This window comes from Microcebus murinus, chromosome 2 (genome assembly GCF_040939455.1).
Source record: "Microcebus murinus isolate Inina chromosome 2, M.murinus_Inina_mat1.0, whole genome shotgun sequence".
Lineage (NCBI taxonomy): Eukaryota > Metazoa > Chordata > Mammalia > Primates > Cheirogaleidae > Microcebus > Microcebus murinus.
In genome coordinates this window covers 109,608,458-109,628,069 of record NC_134105.1, presented here as the reverse complement: position 1 = coordinate 109,628,069, position 19,612 = coordinate 109,608,458, and the positions used below count along the sequence as shown (strand labels likewise).

The window sequence follows — 19,612 nt, the reverse complement described above, 5'->3', positions numbered from 1 at the left end:
GCAGTGGCTTACATCTGTAATCCCAGCACTTTGGGAAGCCAAGGCAGGAGGATCACTTGAGGCTAGGAGTTCAGAACCAGCCTGGGCAACATAGCAAGCCCTCATCTCTACAAAAAAATAAAAATATTAGCTGGGCATGGTGGCACATGCCTGTAGTCTTAGCTACTTGGGAGGCTAAGGCAGGATGACCACTCATGCCCTTGAGTTTGAGGTTACAGTGAGCTATGATCATGCCACTGTACACCACCTGGGTGACAGAGTGAGAGCTCATCTCTTAAAAAAGAAAAAGAAAAAACAAACAAAAAAAGGAACCTCACTGAAAAATTAGCCATAACCTTTTACATTTTTAGCTATTTTGGTTTAGCATGTGAGACACTTAAATCAAAATGACAGGAAATTAAAAATCTCCAATTATGTTGAGAATTATCTATTTTTCCCTTGAGTTCTGTCACTTTTCCCTGTGTGTATTTTGAAGTTTTGTTATTAGGACCCTATCATTTAGAATTGTTGTCTTCTTGATGAAATGCTCCTTTTGTCATTATGAAATTTCCTTCCTTAGGATGGGTTCAAACAAACCCAGACTGCAAAGATTAAAATAAATACCCAACTCTTAGGCTGGGTGTCATAGCTCATGCCTGTAATCCTCGCACTCTGGGAGGCCGAAGTGGGAGGATCGCTTAAGCTCAGGAGTTAGACCAGCCTGAGCAAGAGCAAGACCCTGTCTCTACTAAAAATGGAAAAAAATTAGCTGGGCAACTAAAAACGGAGTGTAGTGGCACATGCCTGCAGTCCCAGCAACTAGAGAGGCTGAGGCAAGAGGATCACTTGAGCCCAGGAGTTTGAGGTGGCCATGAGCTAGGCTAATGCCATGGCACTCTAGCCTGGGCAACAGAGTAAGACTCTGTCTCAAAAAATAAAATAAAATAAAAACCGAACTCTTCAATGCCCAGATATTGATGAGCATCCACGAGCATCAAGAACACCCAGGAAAACATGACCTCACCAAATGGACCAAGGAATCAGTGATCAATCCTGGAGTGATGGAGACACACAACCTTTCAGACAAAAAATTTAAAATAACTGTCCTGAGGAAGTTCAATGAACTTCAAGACATCACAGAAGGAATTCAGAAGCCTATCACAGAAATCTAACAAAGAGATTGGAATAATTTTTTAAAAATCAAGCAAAAATTCTGGAGCTTAAGAATTCAACTGACAAACTGAAAAATGCACCAGTCTCCCAACAGCAGAATTGATCAAACAGAAGAAAGAATTAGTGAGCCTGAAGATGGACTATTTGAAAATACACAGAAGAGGAAAAAGAATAAAAAAGAATGAAGCATGCCTATAGGATCTAGAAAATAGACTCAAAGGGGCAAATCTAAGAGTTATTAGCTTTAAAGAGGAGGTAGAGAGAGAGAGATCAGGGTGGAAGGTTTATTCAAAAAACTGAAATGTCCTTCTTTATCTCTTGTAATATCCTTTGTTTGGAAGTCTGCTTTATCTGATATTTTTTCACCCTTTTATTTTCCATTTGTCTGTGTCTTTATATTTAAAATGTTATTTCTTATAAACAACATATGGTTAGAATTTGCCTTTAAAAATATCTAGTCTGACAATCTCTACCTTTTAATTGATGCTTTTAGTCCACTGAATTTAATTACTAATATGGTTGGATTTTAGTCTACCATCTTGATGTATTTTTTATTTATCATATTTGTTCCTTATTTCTCTTTTCCTGACTTTTCATTGAACTGCATACTTTTTAGTATTTGATTTTTATTTCTTATATCATCTTTTTAATAATAGTTGTACTTCTTTATATTTGTTTTTAGCAGTTGCTCTAGAGATTATACTTTGATCTTTAAGTTATCACAGTCTACCTTGGAATGTTATTTGAACAATATATGAACTTTATTAAGAATATAATTCCATTTACTTGCCCCATCCCTTTGTGTCCTTATTATCTTATATTTTACTTCTATAGAAGCTATAAATCCCACAACAAATTGTTATTATTATTACTCTAAAAAGACAATAGTCCTTTTAAAGACATTTAAATATACATACATAATATAAAGATAGTGTTTTTTTTTAAAGGATTACTCTTTTTACCTAGATATTTGCCCATTCTGATGCTCTTCCTTCCAGCTAGTCTGGGGTCTTAGTATCATTTACCTCAGTCTATAAAACATTTTTAATATTGCTTATACTACAGGTCTTCTAGAGACAAATTCTCTGTTTTTGTCTAGCTGAAAATATCTTTATTTTACCTTCATTTTTAAAGACATTTTCACTAATTTGTCCCTTTACCTTTTACTCACAGTCTAGGAAGACAGAATAATTATGAAATAGGTTGGGTCAAATCAAAGATATAATACTTAAATCAACAGATATTCAAAGAAATGTCAGTTCACCAAAATTACTGAATACCTTATAGGACTTTTAGGCACGTTTAGCACCTGAAAGAAGTAACTAGAAGGAAAAGAAGGTTGAAATGAGAAAAAAAGAAAAAGCAGTGCAGTTATAGGCTCTCTACACTAAGAAAGAGAATTGAAGAATTCTTATATGCTTTGAGTATTGACAACAGCATTAGCAAAATAATCCTTTTCCTTCCTCTGACTAACCAAGAACTTCTTTTACCATTGACAAATACAGATTCATCCCCATCATTCCTTTTTCTATTATAGCTAAGATTTCCACATTTCTGATCATTATTTAAGCTCCTTACAGAAAGATATGTATCCAAAATAGCTTGGAAAGAAATAAGACTTTAAAGTATTATACAAATCTCCTCCAACTCAACAGACTGTGAAATTAAAATAAAATTATTTTCCTTGCATTAGATTTCTTTTAAGATTAAAGAACACTAAGCACCCCTTCCATAGTAAACATTCTATTCATTTATCCAATGAACAGGAAAGAATAACATGAAAAATTATATCTAAAGATAAGGTAAAAAAATACATTTAGGCCAAGAATTTTAATCTTATTTTTCATACAGCCCATTATACCAGCTGTGTGGCAATGATCTATTGCTGTCTCCTGTGCTAGCCCCTATGGAAGCCTGAAGCCTATATTACTCAAATTATTTTGCCACCAGGGTTCTGGATATATTTAGGCTGTACAAATAAGATTTACTTGCTCCATATTTGGAAAGTGAAAGAGAGACAGGCCATTTTTCCTCTGGCCATGGTATGGTGATGCGCAGGCTTTGGCAGACATGAATTTTCTGCTGTACTGCTGTACTGGATTCCACGTTCCAATGCCAATAAGCAGCTTTGGGATTTTGAGGTAACCATGACATTGGTAATGACTGCCTGCATACTCTAGAAGTAGCGACAACCAATAAATTTACCATAGTAGATAAATAAAGGGTGTTAGAGAGGTCTAGAGAACCACATACTGGATAATCATACAATCTCACAATGTCAGAGCTCAGCTCATCTAGACTAACTCTCATTATTTTATATATGAAAACAGTCCATAATGAATAAAAACCCATGTTTCTTGATATCATTTTAATCTACTTTTGAACATATTATATACTGCTTCCAGTTAGTATACAAATAATCAAATAGTTAAGATGTTTCCATTAGCATGTAAACCTGGTGAAATATTTCCTATCCAAAAATAAAACCTCTTTCTTGATTCTTACAGCTATTCCATTTCTCTATTCCCATTTATGGGGATTACCCTGAAATAATTTTCTTCACTTTCTCCTCCATAATTACCTCCCTGAATCCATTTCAACTGGCTTTTGTTATGGCCACTCCAATGAAACAACTGTCATCAAAATCTCTAACAAGTTCTAATTGTCAATCCCAAAGGTATTCGTCATTCCTTATTTTAATCAGTATCTCGTAGCTCCATACCAGTTAATCACATTCCTCTTCTTAAAAAACTTTCTTTAGGCCAGGCAACCACTGTTCAAGTCTGTCATCCCAGCACTTTGGAAGGCCAAAGTGGGAAGATGGCTTGAGGTCAAGAGTTTGTGAACAGCCTGGGCAATATAGCAAGACTTCAAGACCCCATATATACAAAAAATAAAAAAAATTATTGGGGCAAGGTGGCACATGACTGTAATACTAGCCACTCAAGAGGTGAGGAAAGAGGATTGCTTGAGCCCAGGACTTCAAGATTATAGTGATCTGGGTGACAGAGCAAGATCCCATCTCAAAAAAAAAAACCAAGAACAACAAACTTTCTTTGCTTGGGTTTTGGGACACCACTATCCTATTATCTTTTCTTATCTTACTAGTCACCCATCCCTCTTCTTTTTCAAGTGCCGATTCCTCTCTTTTAGCCTCTAATGTTGGAATTGGCCCAGGGCTCAGTTCCTCACCCCCTTCTTTCCTCTTTAGTTTCTCCCTAGTTAATATCACCCCAAATTAACATCAATTCCCAACCTCTCTCCTAAATTCCAGACCTAGAGATTTGACTGTCCACTTGACTTCTCCACTTGAATGTCTAACAGCCACATCAAACTTAACATATCTAAAACTCTTGACTCCTGCCTCCACTGCTCCTTCCCCAGTCTTAGCCACAGTAAACGGCATTGCCATTCATCTAGTACCTAAGGCAAAGGAATTATTATTGATTCCTTTTTATTTTACATCAACAATTTCTTGCAGCTCTACTTTCAAAATATATTTGGCATCCAAATACATTCCTTCACCTTCACAGCCACCACACTAGAATGGGCCACAAACCATCTCTTACCTAAACTACTGAAATGGCTTCTTAACTGGTATCCCTCCTTCCAGTCGTGCTCCCTGCCATGGTCTACTTTGTGTAGCAGCTAGTGATTTTTAAAAATATAAATTATATCAAGTCACTCCCCTGCTCAAACCTTTCAACGGTGTTCTATCCTAACTAGGAATAAACCCAAAGTTTTCGCCACAGCCAATGAAGTCCACTATGATCTCACCTCCACTGCCTCTCTGGTCCCATCTACTACTCTCCCCTCAGACCCTGCATTCCAGCCATGCTAACCTTCTTGATGTTTCTCAAATATGCAAACTGTCCCCTCCTGAGGGTCTTTATATTTGCTGTTCCCTTTGTCTTGAAGCTCTTTCTCCAGATTTTCCCCTAAATCTTTACATTGTTACTTCTGTCATTTTCTGCCTGCAGCAAAAGCAATGTTTTTACCAAACCTGTTTCTTCATCTTGAGCACACAGGAAGACTACATGTTCCCAGTCTCCCTTGCAGTAGTTAGGCAAAGTGACAGTTATAGCCAACTAAACACTGGCTAAAACCTGGGCCTGATCCCTAAATATCTTGCATAATAATCCACAAAACACTTTCTTCCCTAACACCCAAGCTAGAAACAAAGGAGTTCAAGTTATTGGGGCTACACAATAGAAAGAGCCTAGAACACTTACTAACTGCTTGGAAGAAAGCCATCCTAGAGAACTATGTGAAATTTTGTGTGAATGAAAAAACAAACTTTTATTCTATTAAGCTACTGAGATTTTGAGGCTGTTATAACAGCTAGCATTAATTACTCCGACAATATCTTCTTAAAGTAGAACTTCTTCAGAGAAGCCTTCTCTGACTACTCATTCTAAAATAGTAATTGATTTCTCAATTCAAATTCTAACCTCCTAACCTGTCTTATTTTTCTTTAGAGAACCTACTTCTAATTTTAAGTGTATTTGAGTATTTATTTACTTGGTTATTTAGCTCTCCCACTAGAATGCAAGCTCCATGAAGGTAGGGACGTCATGATACTCACTACTGTTATTCCCAGGATCTAGAACAGTCCTGGCTCATTATTAATATCATAGGTAATGTTTGTTAGGAGGAAATTGCAGTTTGCCAGTTGCCAGTTTAAGCACTTCAGAAATAGTAATAAATATTTAATGAATGATGGAGAATGACTATAAATGGTGCTTTGTAGCAAACAACATTGAGTTGGAAGTCCTACTGAACAGTTCTAGTTAAGAGCTGTCATTCTTGTGGGGGGAGGGGGGGAAAGGGCATTTATTGAAACCTTAAAATCTGTACCCCCATAATATGCCGAAATAAAAAAAAAAAATAAGAGCTGTCATTAACCCATAGTGGTACATGTCTAAGTTCAAAAATGCCCTGCATGGATGTGTCTTAACTTCTAAATTGCCTCATGTTTCAACGCTCGCTTTTTGAAAAGCTCTAAGATGAAAGGAGATAAACAGCATTATTTATTATATACCATTGTGCCAAAAACATTTGTTACAGATATCTGTGCACAGGAACTCCTGGCTTGAAAGCAAAATTGAAGGTGAGAACAGGAAATAGCACCATGCCTGAGCAGCCAGTACTAATGCTATAAAACCTAAACTAGTGCTATATAACCTGGGAGGGGGGCTTCAGTGGCAATGACAGCTATAGCAGAAGCAGCAGGAGGCAGTGAGAAAAGGCTGAAGTTCAAGCTTCCCAAATTTTCCAGGAAAGAGAGCAACCCAGGGGGAATTCTTCCAACAAATATGCCAACTATTGTTCAAAGACAAGCAGAAACAAACCTGAAGAATACGGGTTTTCTGTTGATTATTTGTCATTCTTCTTGACTTGGTCCTTTCTACTTCATGTCTATGAACCCACCCTCGAAGTTCATGATTTAACCTATAAAATATAACTTAATTAATTAAACATATTTCATAGAAACAAATGTCTCACCCCTTGGTTGGAAATGATTTTAATCACTCTGTATGTTCCAAAGAGTGCTCCAAGTGCCTGATGACTCAATATTGCCTTTTTATTTGAAAAAGCTGAGATACTTAATGTTAAGCTGTTTTTAATGACATGCATTTTTATATGGCAACCTCCTCAATCATGAGTTCAAAATTCAAAGAAAATCATAGCTAAATACCTGCCAAATATAAATAATTGGATGCAAAGGTTTTTCCACAAAAAACATATCTTCTGTTTCTGTTCTTGGGCTATGTACATAGAAACATCTAAGACACTGGAAAGAACTTAATGAGTCATAAGACCCCTAACAACAAATAGGTGCATTAAATAAAGGCCTTGAAAATCATGCTTTTTGGGAAGAAGGAAAAAAATGAACTCAATTGCCTGGGGAAAAAAAATAATTCAAATTTTTCAACACTGGAAATAAAAACCTAGTTCATAATATAACTTCCTTTATTTTGTTTACCTTTTTTTTTTTTTTTTTTTTTTGAGACAGAGTCTCGCTTTGTTGCCTAGGCTAGAGTGAGTGCCGTGGCGTCAGCCTAGCTCACAGCAACCTCAAACTCCTGGGCTCAAGCAATCCTTCTGCCTCAGCCTCCCAAGTAGCTGGGACTACAGGCATGAGCCACCATGCCCGGCTTGTTTACCTTTAATAACAATTATAAAGATGTTAGACTATCTTATTTGACTGTAGTTGATTACTACTTATAACAAAAAGCCTGCAGCAGTTGTTAAGGTTTAAGGATAAGGTCTAAAATCACAAGAAAAAATGCAAGAGAAAAGTTGATAAAGAAGGGTGCACTAATGGAAAAATATCTCCAGAATCATGTATCCTCAAATTATTTTCTTTCTAATTTGAAGAAAAAGGCCCCTTCTGATATGAACATTATCATCTGCAAGCCTAACACCCTAAATTTTAATATTAATTTCATTTTGTGGTTTTCAAACAAGACATATTTTAAGTATGCAAGCACCACATAAAACTGACACATCACCATCTCCACCAGGTTGGTGGAGATATTGGATGACAACTGATATGTCTGTCCAACAAATAATTCAGAGATTCTCTCAGCCACTTAGTTACTCTGAACAATTACTGTTCCCAAGCCAAACATGGGAATCAACCGCGATATTGCTGCAATAATCTACAACACTCACCTGAGAGACTCTGTTGTGTTAATCAGGGGTTGACAAGGAGGTGGAGGAATATAAAGCAGTGGTTCTTCAGTTAGCACCATCAGGGCTTTGTCATTTGAAACAGAATGATCGTATCTGAAACATACATGCACAAAATTTGGCATCTTAAATTCCCAAGAAGTTTGCTATAAGAAAATCATAACTAGTGTTAGCTTTTCATGGAAATAAAAATATGGTAAATAGAATATAGTGCAAGATAGAATAGAAAATGAGAAAACTATAGAGTATGTAGCACAAATGTCATTTTCTGATTTTCTACAGAGATAGCACGGTGGTTCACATTTACCTAGTAACCCTTTACTGAGCAATTTATGTGCACCATAACTAAAGGATATAACAACACATGGTTCATGTCTTCAATGAGTTCAAGGTATACACAGTGCTGCTGGAACAGAGGAGGTGACAGTGATGAGGTAACTTGGGGAAAGACCAACTGGTTGATAAGGAAGACAGTATGATGTGGACCAGGACTAAAAATTTGTGGTCATTCACAATTCTGTGATGACAAAACTAAATAGTCTCCCTAAAACAGGTATGTATGTGGTAGAGGTAGGGTAAGATATAAAATACTTGGCAGGAGAAAAGTGAAAAAGAGTTGAAAAGCTGAATTTAAATTTTGAAATCTTAGAGGAATCTAAATCACTAATAAAACACCAGGGTGACAGTAACCAGTTACTCCATTAGCTTAAAATATATACACTTTTCTAGCCACCACACTAATCTATATCATGTGAATTCATATCCAGGGTGTGATGTAGGAACCAAAACCTGAGCTAAAAATTAGAATTTGAGCTTGGGATATTATTGCTATTTATGCTCTTCAGTCTGATATTTTAACCTTTCTAAGAAACCTTGTCTCTGCCCTGAATTTCTTTATGTAGGATGCTCTGGTTTTAGGAAACTAGATATGTTAAAAACCCAAAAAGAAAATACATAAATACAAAGGTGAACATGGTAAGATGTATCCTTTCATTTATTCATCCAACAAATATTTGCTGAATACCAACTATGTGCCAGGTACTACGGTAGGTGCTGGGAATCCAACAGGGAACTAGAGAAACAAAGTCTCTACCCTCAAAGACCTTAACGGGGCAACAAATACAAGAAAACAAACACATAAAATAAATCCAAATTCTGGTAAGTACACAGAAAGAAACAAATACTTGAAATAGAAAAGCAATGGCAGTATTTACACTTTAGATAAAATGGTCCGAGAAGGAAATGGTATTTAAATCAAGGCCTAAAGATGAGAAGAAGCCAGTCCTATAGAAACTGGGGTAAGAGCAATCTAAGTAGAGGCAGGTGAGAAAAATGTAGGCTCAAGAAATTTTAAAAAGGCTGGGTGCAGTGGCTCACACCTGTAATTCTAGCACTCTGGGAGGCTGAGGCAGGCAGATCGCTCAAAGTCAGGAGTTCGAAACCGGCATGAACAAGAGCAAGACCCTGTCTCTACTAAAAATAGAAACAAATTAATTGGCCAACTAAAAATATACAGAAAAAATTAGCCAGGCATGGTGACGCATGCCAGTAGTCCCAGCTACTTGGGAGGCTGAGGCAGTAGGATTGCTTGAGCTCAGGAGTTTGAGGTTGCTGTGAGCTATGCTGACACCATGGCACTGTAGCCTGGGCAACAGAGTGAGACTCTGTCTCAAAAAAACAAAGAAAAAAAGAAAGAAATTTTAAAAAGACCATTAACTGAAGAGTTGTGTACAAGTTGGGTAGGGGCAGGGGAGGTCACAAGATGAGGCTGGAAAGACAGAAACCAGATCATAATAAGGAATTACTAAATGGAATTAGAAATCACAAAGGTGTTTTAAGTAAATAAGTGATATATTTCAATTTATACTTGTGTCTTGCAAAGGTACCAAAAGTAGATTCAATGGAGGCAAGAGGGGAAACTGAGAGACCAGTTATGAAAGAGCTATGGCAATCCAGGCAAGAACCAATGATAGCATAGATTATCATCTGGCAGTGGAGATGGAAAAGAGTGGAACAATTCAAGGTAATTTTTGGAAAGAATATCTTTGGAAAGAACACTTGTTAAAAAGAGAAGTCAGGGTCTCTGGCTTAAACAACAGAAACAAAAAAGACCTGTAGAAAACTGGTTGGAAGCAAAACAGAAAAGAGGAACAAAATTTCACTATGCACATGTTAAGTTTGAAATGTTAAAATAGAGATGCCAAGGAAACTACTGGATATGTGAGACTGGAGACTCAGAAGGGAAGTTGAACAGAAAACATACAATTGAGAGTCAGCAGGATGTATACAGACTGTATACTAAATTATGGATGAGTCACCGAGGCAGAAGGAAAACAAAAAAGTTCACAGTTCTAAAGCTTGAGATTTGGATAGCAGAGGAGCCCACAAAGAAGAGTGCAAAGTAGCAGCCAGTAAAAAAGAGGGAAACTAAAAAATGTAGCAACACAAAAGGAAAGTCTTTCAAGCGGCAAATAATCCACTTGGCCAACAGCTGAGGAAAGGCCAAATAAGATGACAGAAGTTTCCATTGAATTTGGCAACACTGAAATCACTGGCATCCCTGACAAAAACAATTTTGGCAAAGTGGAAAACTAACTTCAAGATAAAAGCTAGAGATGTGTATTTACGCCATATACAAGGGAAAAGAAACAACGGCTGAAGATATATGAAGCATTTTTTCCTGCAACTTGCAACAGGAACATTCTCCATGTCCTCCCTTTTGGCTGTTGGGGTTAGGTAGGGTTAAATTGTTTGTAATACACTCTGGGAGGCCGAGGCAGGCGGATTGCTCGAGGTCAGGAGTTTGAAACCAGCCTGAGCAAGAGCGAGACCCCGTCTCTACTAATAAATAGAAATAAATTAACTGGCCAACTAAAAATATATAGAAAAAAATTAGCCGGGCATGGTGGCACATGCCTGTAATCCCAGCTACTGGGGAGGCTAAGGCAGTAGGATTGCTTGAGCCCAGGAGTTTGAGGTTGCTGGAGCTAGGCTGATGCCATGACACTCACTCTAGCTTGGGCAACAAAGCGAGACTCTGTCTCAAAAAAAAAATAAATACTTGGAGACTTTCTGTTTTTAAAAAAAAAATAAAATAAAAAAAAAATAAAAAAATAAAATAAAATAAATAAATTGTGTGTAATAAAACAGAGACATTGGTATGCAGGTTATAAATGCACACACAAAAATTAAGTGTTGAGGGAGAAGAAAGAAAAAGTCTATCCTGTGTTTTGTAAATGTATACTCTTCTGAATGTCTATAAGAAGAGGCTGCTTGACACACTAAAAACATCAAGAACAAAGACCTATCACATGTGTTATTTTAAAAATCATACAAAAGTACAAACATTGTAGTCCATCAGAAAAGTCCAAAACTTCTTTTGAAAATATATTTCTGATCTAAACTCTAGTAATGATTTCTGCACATCTGTGCTGACTGGCTTTGTTCTATCAGCCAAAAATATTCTTTGGAAAAGAAAAAAAAAGTCTGATAGAAGAAATACCAGGCCAGGGATTGGGTGGAGTCAAAGGAGAAAGGAAAGGGAGACTCTAGCCAACATGCAATCTGGAGACAATTAGACCCACATTAACCCAGAGACAGAGTTCTAGGCTGCTTACACACCATTTTATATCAAGAGAAGAAATTTCAGCAAATAAATCACTAAAGTAAAGGACAGTGCTAAGGGGTTAGAATTTGTGACAATTACTGGAATAAAGACAGGTTCTGGCTGATGCCTTATATATAGGGTGACTATCCTTTCCTGTTTATACAAGACAGTTCTGATTGATGTCCTGATGTCATTATTACTAGCACTGCCTTTTCCTTCTTAGAAGTGTCCCAGTTTCATTGACAAATTATGCGATTATATCATTTATATACCACATATTCCTAAGACTGAAAAAATATATGCAGTTAATTAAATGATATATAAATACAATATTATAAACTATGGGATTAAAATCTACTTTTTTATTTGAACCAAGTCTCCTAACTCTCCTTATAAAATGAAGTATAAAATAAGCTACATTATGTGTAGCTTATTTTATATATTATATATAATAATATATATGTGTCATGGCTGCGTTTATATAAATAAATCATCTAAAATTCAGTTAAGAACAAATCCATATTTGGTGCTTTCAAATGTTTCACAAATATTTTTGGTACCTTTTATTCAGTATTTATACTGATAAAAGAACATCAAATTAATGGACTGACATTTATTTAAATCTCCCAAGTTGCTCAATAACAATCTTAGATATTTCAAGAGACTTGCATGTAGCCAAGAATACATAATCTTTTGTTTTTATTTTTATAAAGACTAATTACCCTGGCCAGGTGTGGTGGCTCACATCTGTAATCCTAACATTCTGGGAGACCAAGGCAGGAAGATTGTTTGAGCTCAGGAGTTCGAGACCACCCTAAGCAAGAGCGAAACCTCATCTCTACTAAAAACAGAAAATTAGCTGGACAACTAAAAATACATAGAAAAAATGAGCCGGGCATGGTGGCACATGCCTATAGTCCCAGCTACTTGGGAGGCTGAGGCAGAAGGATTGCTTAAGCCCAGGAGTTTGAGGTTGCTATGAGCTATGCTGACGCCATGGCACTCTAGCCTGGGTGAGACTGTCTCAAAAAATAAACAAACAAACAAAAAACCCCAAACAAACAAAACAAACCAATTACCCAGATTATGCACAGTCAATGGTGACTTTAGGGTAGGGAACAGAGAGATAGCTTGCATTCATGTACTACTTTGAAAGCTGATAAATTTCAGCTTGGAAGTCATTCAGACAGTTAGGATGAACTAGTGTGATCAGACTACTATGCCTTCCGGGATCCACAATGTCATCTTACATCAATGTGGACAAATAAGTAAAGGCTTCTATTTATTATAGTTAGTGCAAATTAGATAATAGTCTTGTAAAGGTTACCTGAACTATAAGTTCAAGTATCCAATCAATAACTTGTTCTATTTTTTAGCAACAAGCTATCTCAACTCTCATAAATCCAAGGACTATTAAATTTAAAAATGTAATTTTTGATGTATCTCATGTGGACAACAACAGAACTCAAAATTATAGAACATGTAAGGCAAACCTGGACAAATTATTTAGTAAAATTAGAGATACTATTAAACTCTATCAATATTTAGGGATATTGCAAATGATCAGAAAGATGAATATTTCAGAAGTATGGCTAATTTGGGCATGTAAAAAAGAAGGAAATATTATATATTATTTTCAACATTATCGTGTCTATCATTGTGATATTATATTACAGCTACTGCCATATAATCCTTTAGATCTTCCTCTGTGCCTAGCATAGTACTCTGCTAGATGCAAATTCCTAAAAAAACAAAACAAAACAAAACAAAAAAACAAATACTAACATTTTTTTTCAGGAAGGCTTAATGGAGATAAGCCTGTAGGACTATGGTAATAATCTCATTCAATTGTATGGATGTAACAGAGTAAAAATCAGGAAGAATGATTCCCACATGGTTCTCAGCTTATAAAATCTTAGAGAATTAATAGTAAATAAATCTTTAATGATATTCAAGCATTATACTGTGCAATGGTAACCATACTGTGACCTCCCTTTGCCGTATTATTCAAGGTCATGGCTCTATTTGGCCCAAATAACAGACAGAAATGTTTATCAAAAAGTATACACCTATGAAAATGTCCACTATACCTTCTTCTAGTTAACAAAATATAGAAATTGTATTTTCATACAATTATAAACCTTTTGCTATTGACAAGCAATATGGAAATTTACCAACTCAGTATTAAATTGTAACAAGCAAGGGATTCAATAAAGATCACAATAAATAAGTATAAATGATTTTACCCAATGACTGCAAATAGGTTCAACCAGATCATTCCATCATATCATATCCACCCACAGATGATACAGTAACAAATATCAGATGTATGTGTAAGCACATATTATAATCACATGATAGATAAAATAACTGTACTGAAAACACTATATACAATATAATATGTATATATGTGTATCAATATGTATGTGCTGAAGACATTATATACAATATCATAGGTACATACTCTATGTGTTTCAACATAATGTATATATAGTGTATGTGTTACAATATATATAAAATCTTAACTGAGATTTTGTCAAATCTCTATAAGAATTCCAAAACTAGGAAAGCTTTCAAAGTAAATTTATTCTTAGAATTAATCTTAAAAGTAAAATTTATTAATGACCTCAATAATTTATTTTCTCCACTAGTCAAAACTGCGTATGAACAATTTAGATGTAAAGTTATACTAGATAATTCTCTGTCTCAGTGTCAATAAATCTCTCAGACTAATAAGTACATGCCATCTAACCTGTAGCTGTTTTTCTGGATGATACCATCTGATGTGGCTTGCACCTCTTTCGCAGAAAATTCTAGAAGGTGCCTCCTTTGATTTGCAGGGCTCACACTAGGATTCATTCTCCTGGCATCCTGTTCCAGTATGCTGAAAATAAAAAATGTGAAGCAATAGTTGAAATAAAAATATGTCACACATATGCCTGCTACATGTGATTCTGAAATAAACCAGAATTCTTTTGTAGATCCATGCATATAGCAAAAATGCTTATCATACAAGCAAGTCAAAACACAGTACTATATTCAAATCCCTAGACTGGCATCCTATCCATATCAGAAACAATCTTCAAAATAATTTTTATAAGTACAAAAAGCATCTTATATATAAAGTGTTTAAGCAAAAGCATTGTTCTATTAGCTTTAAAAACCCTAAAATTATGCATGTATATAAAGTAGAAATAAATATAACATACATAAAAATAAATTTTAAATTCAGATAATAACTGAAATAAGAAGTCCTCCTGGATGCTACAAACTGATGTTTTCAATGAGGGAATACATCAAATGAGACAGAAATTATTCTTTTGCAACAGCCAAATTCATTATTAGCCTTTCACAATTCCAGGAGGCAGGTAATCAGAACTAACAAAAAACTGATTTTTAAAATACTTCTGTTTTTATTTACATGTAAAAATTTCTGTTTACTTCTTTCTCCCCACCCTCTCTAATACCTTCATTCATCAATGTATATCCTCTTGATAGGCATAAGTATTTGGGGAAAACAACTATATATATGTTTATGGCAAATACTGCAATACTTGTTTTATACTTTTAAGTCATTAATCATATGCTTAGAAACCTGACTCATCAATAAGGTTTTGTGTGTGCCATTCACATATTAATAATTTACACTAGTCATAATCTTAAAATTAAACACAAGGAATCTCCCTAGGGAAGCACAAAAGATTCTATTTAGAAGGATGAAGTGGAAGAGGAAAATAAAGTTGAAGAAAAAGGATAGTTAAGGGCCCTGTGGTTCTAAAAGAAAAGGAGTTCTCTGGGGTATAGCAGTTTGCCTCCAAATTTGGAGAAAGCAGTGTTAGGGAAAACACAAAGCAAATATATCTCTCTAGAATCTTTTTCTGCTCTCTTATTATATTTCCCATTCTCTTCAATTCTTTATCCTAGAAATCATTACTACCCAGTGATTCTCACATGGTATGCTGTGGCACTTTGGCACACTGCAAACTCTTAACAGGTGGACCACCAAATTAAGGCCATTGTGTTAAATTTAATTTTGCTACAACTGAGACTACATTTTGTTAACAACTGTATCTTTCAGACTGTATATTTACCTGAGTGATCACACAACAGTATAAACCTTGCTGCAAATGAAGTAAGAGGCATAGTGGAATGTGCAATTAAACTTAGGAAAACCTATCCTGATGAATATTTAAGAAAACACTAGAGAAGCAATAAACAATAACAATTTTGGAGGGAAGCCAAATGAAGAATGTGATGATAACTATGGAATTTTATTTCTTCTTTTTTTTTTGAGACAGAGTCTCACTCTGTTGCCCAGGCTAGAGTGCCGTGGCATCGCCCTAGCTCACAGCAATGTCAAACTCCTGGGCTCAAGCAACCCTATCATCTCAGCCTCCCAAGTAGATGGGACTACAGGCATGCACCACCATGTCTGGCTAATTTATACACACACACACACACACACACACACACATATATATATTTAGTTGTCCAGCTAATTTCTTTCTATTTTTAGTAGAGACAGGGGTCTCACTCTTGCTCAGAGTGGTCTTGATCTCCAGAGCTCAAACGATCTTCCTGCCTCATCCTCCCAGAGTGCTAGGATTACAGGCATGAGCCACCACACCCAGCCTATTTCTTCTTTTTGAAACCTACTTTTTTAAAAAAAAAAAAAGTGTTTACTTTTTAATTCTTTCAAATGTGGTGCCAAAAATTCTATGAAATTATGCCGTGTGTATGAAAGTATGCTGTCAACAAAAACAAAGTTAACAACTTTCCCCTAGGTTTACAGAATCTCAATTTATTCAACCTTTACTGACCCCTCCCTTATATAAGTGAAATATGCATACACTAACATTCCTGTTGAGTGGAAGTATACTCTGATCCCTCCAACGACAAGCAGGAACTCTACCATCCTGATTATTAAGAGTTTTCCCCTGTTTTAATTAGAAAGGTACTTCTTTATAAAACTTCTGCTTTTTGGTACTAGTTCTGGACTCTATGGCTATTCAGAACAAGTCTAAGCAAGCCTTCTTCCAATGTCCAAAGGCATCTAAAATCCCCCTTACCCCAGGCTTTCTTTTTCAAGATTATAGTTTCTTGGTCTTTCACACATTTCCTGGTTATAGCACAATTTCAGGTCCCTTTAGCATACTAGGTCACTATGCTACCAATATGCTTCTCAGAGGTGATGTCCAGAATTGGCCACAGTCCTGCCTAGGTAGTATGAACATTACAGGATGAAGCAGGATATTCCTTCCTTTGTTCTAGATACTGTTCTTCTACTGACGCAGTCTAATATCACATAGGCTTTTTTGACAGTTATAGCACATTTTCTTTATATTGAGCCCAGTTTAATTAAAACCCAAGTCCTTTCTCACAAACTGATTTTGAATCATTCCCTTCCCTTTCCTTCCTCTCCCACTTCCAATTCTGAATTTATGTAATTGAGCTTTTGGAACCAGCTGAATAATTTACACCAATTCCTTTTAAAATATCATTTTGTCTACTAATCAATCAGAACTTTTAGGACACTAATTAGCAAAAGAAATTCTTCCAAGCAAGGATCAGCATGCCATCAATATTCTTAGCTCAGTTATTAAAATATCAAGCTCCCTCCAAATTTCTAAAAATACAGGTTTAACCACTTATGAATTCATTGTAATACCACCTACTCCAAAACTTCCCAACTTGACCATAAAGATACTGTGAGATTTAAATGCTCCTCTGAGATGCAAATATAGTATATTACAATAGTACACATCACTTTTAAGCACTTACTGCATAATAAGGAATGAAGGCTCAAAGAAAGTTGAGGCTCAAAGAGTTTAAACAATTTGCCCAAGGTCATGCTCTAAGTAACTAATGAAGTCAGGATTTGGATTCAGGATTGCAACTCCATCACTGTTCCAATGTTGATCACATTTCCCAGAATGACTGATCCATTCATTCATTTATTCATGTACTAAATACGTATCATATTCCAAGAACCATATCTGGTGCTAATGACTCAAAGATGAAAGAGATAAAAGGTCAGACTACAGCAGGTCCTCAAATAACATTGTTTTGTTCAACATCATTTCATTATAAGATTGAAAAAAAAAATCAATTCCTGGCCAATTGCGTGGGTTTTCTTCAGGTATTCCAGTTTCCTCTCACATCCCAAAGATGTGCACATTTGGTGAATTGGCGTGTCTAAATAATCCCGGTTGGAGAGAGCGTAAGGGTGCATGTAAGTGCACCCTGTGATGGGGTGGTATCCTGGCCAGAACTGGTCCTCCTTGCCTTGTCCCCTGAGCTGCTAGGATAGGCTCCCACCACCCACAACCCTAAACTGGAAAAAGGGGGTTGATAATGAATAAATGAATGAATACAAATGACTGTAAAATAAAAATTTGTACAGTATTTGATAATCATACAAATGTATGACAATAAACTATGTGCCCTCAGCAAACCCAACATATTTGTGATTGGTTTTGAACTGTGTGGTGGGAGAAGGTACGCCTTATAATTTTTGCTTTGCAAACACTTAATTTAACCCACCATCACTACAACCACCATCGTGCACTAATTTACCAAAATTTGGGTAATTATTACTTCTTTTTATTAATCTTTCTTAAATGTAAGTATAGCTCACATTTATGTCAATGTTTAATATTAGAAGTGTTTGGGGTCTTTATTTAGAAGTTTAGTGATGTTTTTGTGAGCAGAAATATGCTATAGGAATGTAACTCTTGTTTATATCAATTAGCCTATGGTAAAACTGGTTTCATTATACATCATCTGACTTAAAGTAAGTTTCCAAGAACCTATGGATAATGTTAAGTGTCGACTTACTGGAGAGTGTATGGGGGGGTGAAGGAGAATAGTGAGAGAAACAAAAGATAGCAGAGTGGCTGGTACCATAATAAGAGTTAATGCAGATTGCTATGGAATAGTACAGCTAGGCCACTTGATCTCTACAGAGAGGATCATAAGGTAATCTTAAATGATAAGCAGAAAATAAGTGAAAAGAAAACAGAAGTGAGACAATGTACTTCATGCAGATAGAATAGTATATCAAAAAGCACACAGGCATAAGAGAGCATGTTTTTTTTAAGGAACTATAAGAAGGAGAGGCTGTGCGGATGGACATGTGCATTGGTAAGCACACAGTGAGAAGGTGAGCATCCCACAGAAAGAGAGGAAGCAGAAGAGACAATAATGCAAGGCTAGATTACAGATTGCCTTGCCTGTCATGCTATCAATAAGTCTAGCAATTTATTCAATAAAAGAAACAAAACTGGTATATTTTGTTCTTGTTTTATTTTTGGTTTCCCATTATCATATTCCTTTCTATATCAGAATCCTCCCTATGATTAATGTTAAATCTCCTAGACTAATGGGAAAACCTATGTTTTTTTCTTTTAAAAAATTGGTATTATGTTTGTCTCCTATTTATCTAGACTACTTGCTGATTATCACTGGGAGAAAAAAAATAGATTATTAGAACAGTTCTTCTGTTTTCCTATTTTCTATGGAGTCTTAGGCCTCTAGGGGAGGCACCCTCAATAACTCTCAGGCTTTAACTGCAAAATCAAAGTGGCAGCTATGGCTTCTAGCAATAGCTTACCAAACTTTGTGAGCTCCTCTACATCAGAAAGCACCTTCCTTTAGCACAGTGGCTTCCAATTAGCATTCCTGACAACTGGTTAGAAATGTAAATTCTCAGGCCCCACTCCAAAACTATGAACTAGAAACTCTGAACAATCTGTGTTTTAACAAGCTGTCTATGTGATTTGGCCAATGTTTGAGAACCATTATCCTAAATTAATCCTGTTTTTCACAACATCTTTCCTACATCAATTCTCTAAAAGGTACATGGTTTTACAATGGATCCAAAATAAGTGGACAGTTTGAGGAGAGGGAATGGGGGAGTTAAACAGGAGGGACATGAAAGGATAAACCAAAAGTGGCTATTTATATGGTTTCTGGATGATTTACAAATTAAATTAATTCAGAATTAATACTTTAAAGTTTTTAAAGAGCCCTTCTATTGATCATTACCCATCAATGATTCTACAACTACTGCGAAAACTGGCATTGAACTCACAATTTATGGCTGTTAGGAGCAAATGCTTGAGTTTAACTATCAGTTTAGTCCGTTACATCTGTTAC

At 35.8% G+C, this 19,612-nt stretch overlaps 1 protein-coding gene across 1 annotated transcript in view; it reads right to left on the bottom strand.

Moving 5' to 3' along the window:
* Positions 1–19,612, bottom strand: part of ATF6 (activating transcription factor 6) — a 200,497-nt gene that overhangs the window by 118,077 nt on the left and 62,808 nt on the right. Inside the window, exons 10-12 of the mRNA XM_012768611.2 lie at positions 14,208–14,339; positions 7,831–7,944; positions 6,504–6,603 (exon numbers count right to left, since the gene is read on the bottom strand). Coding sequence (XP_012624065.1) covers positions 6,504–6,603; positions 7,831–7,944; positions 14,208–14,339 — 346 coding nt within the window. The remainder of the gene's footprint in view (positions 1–6,503; positions 6,604–7,830; positions 7,945–14,207; positions 14,340–19,612) is intronic.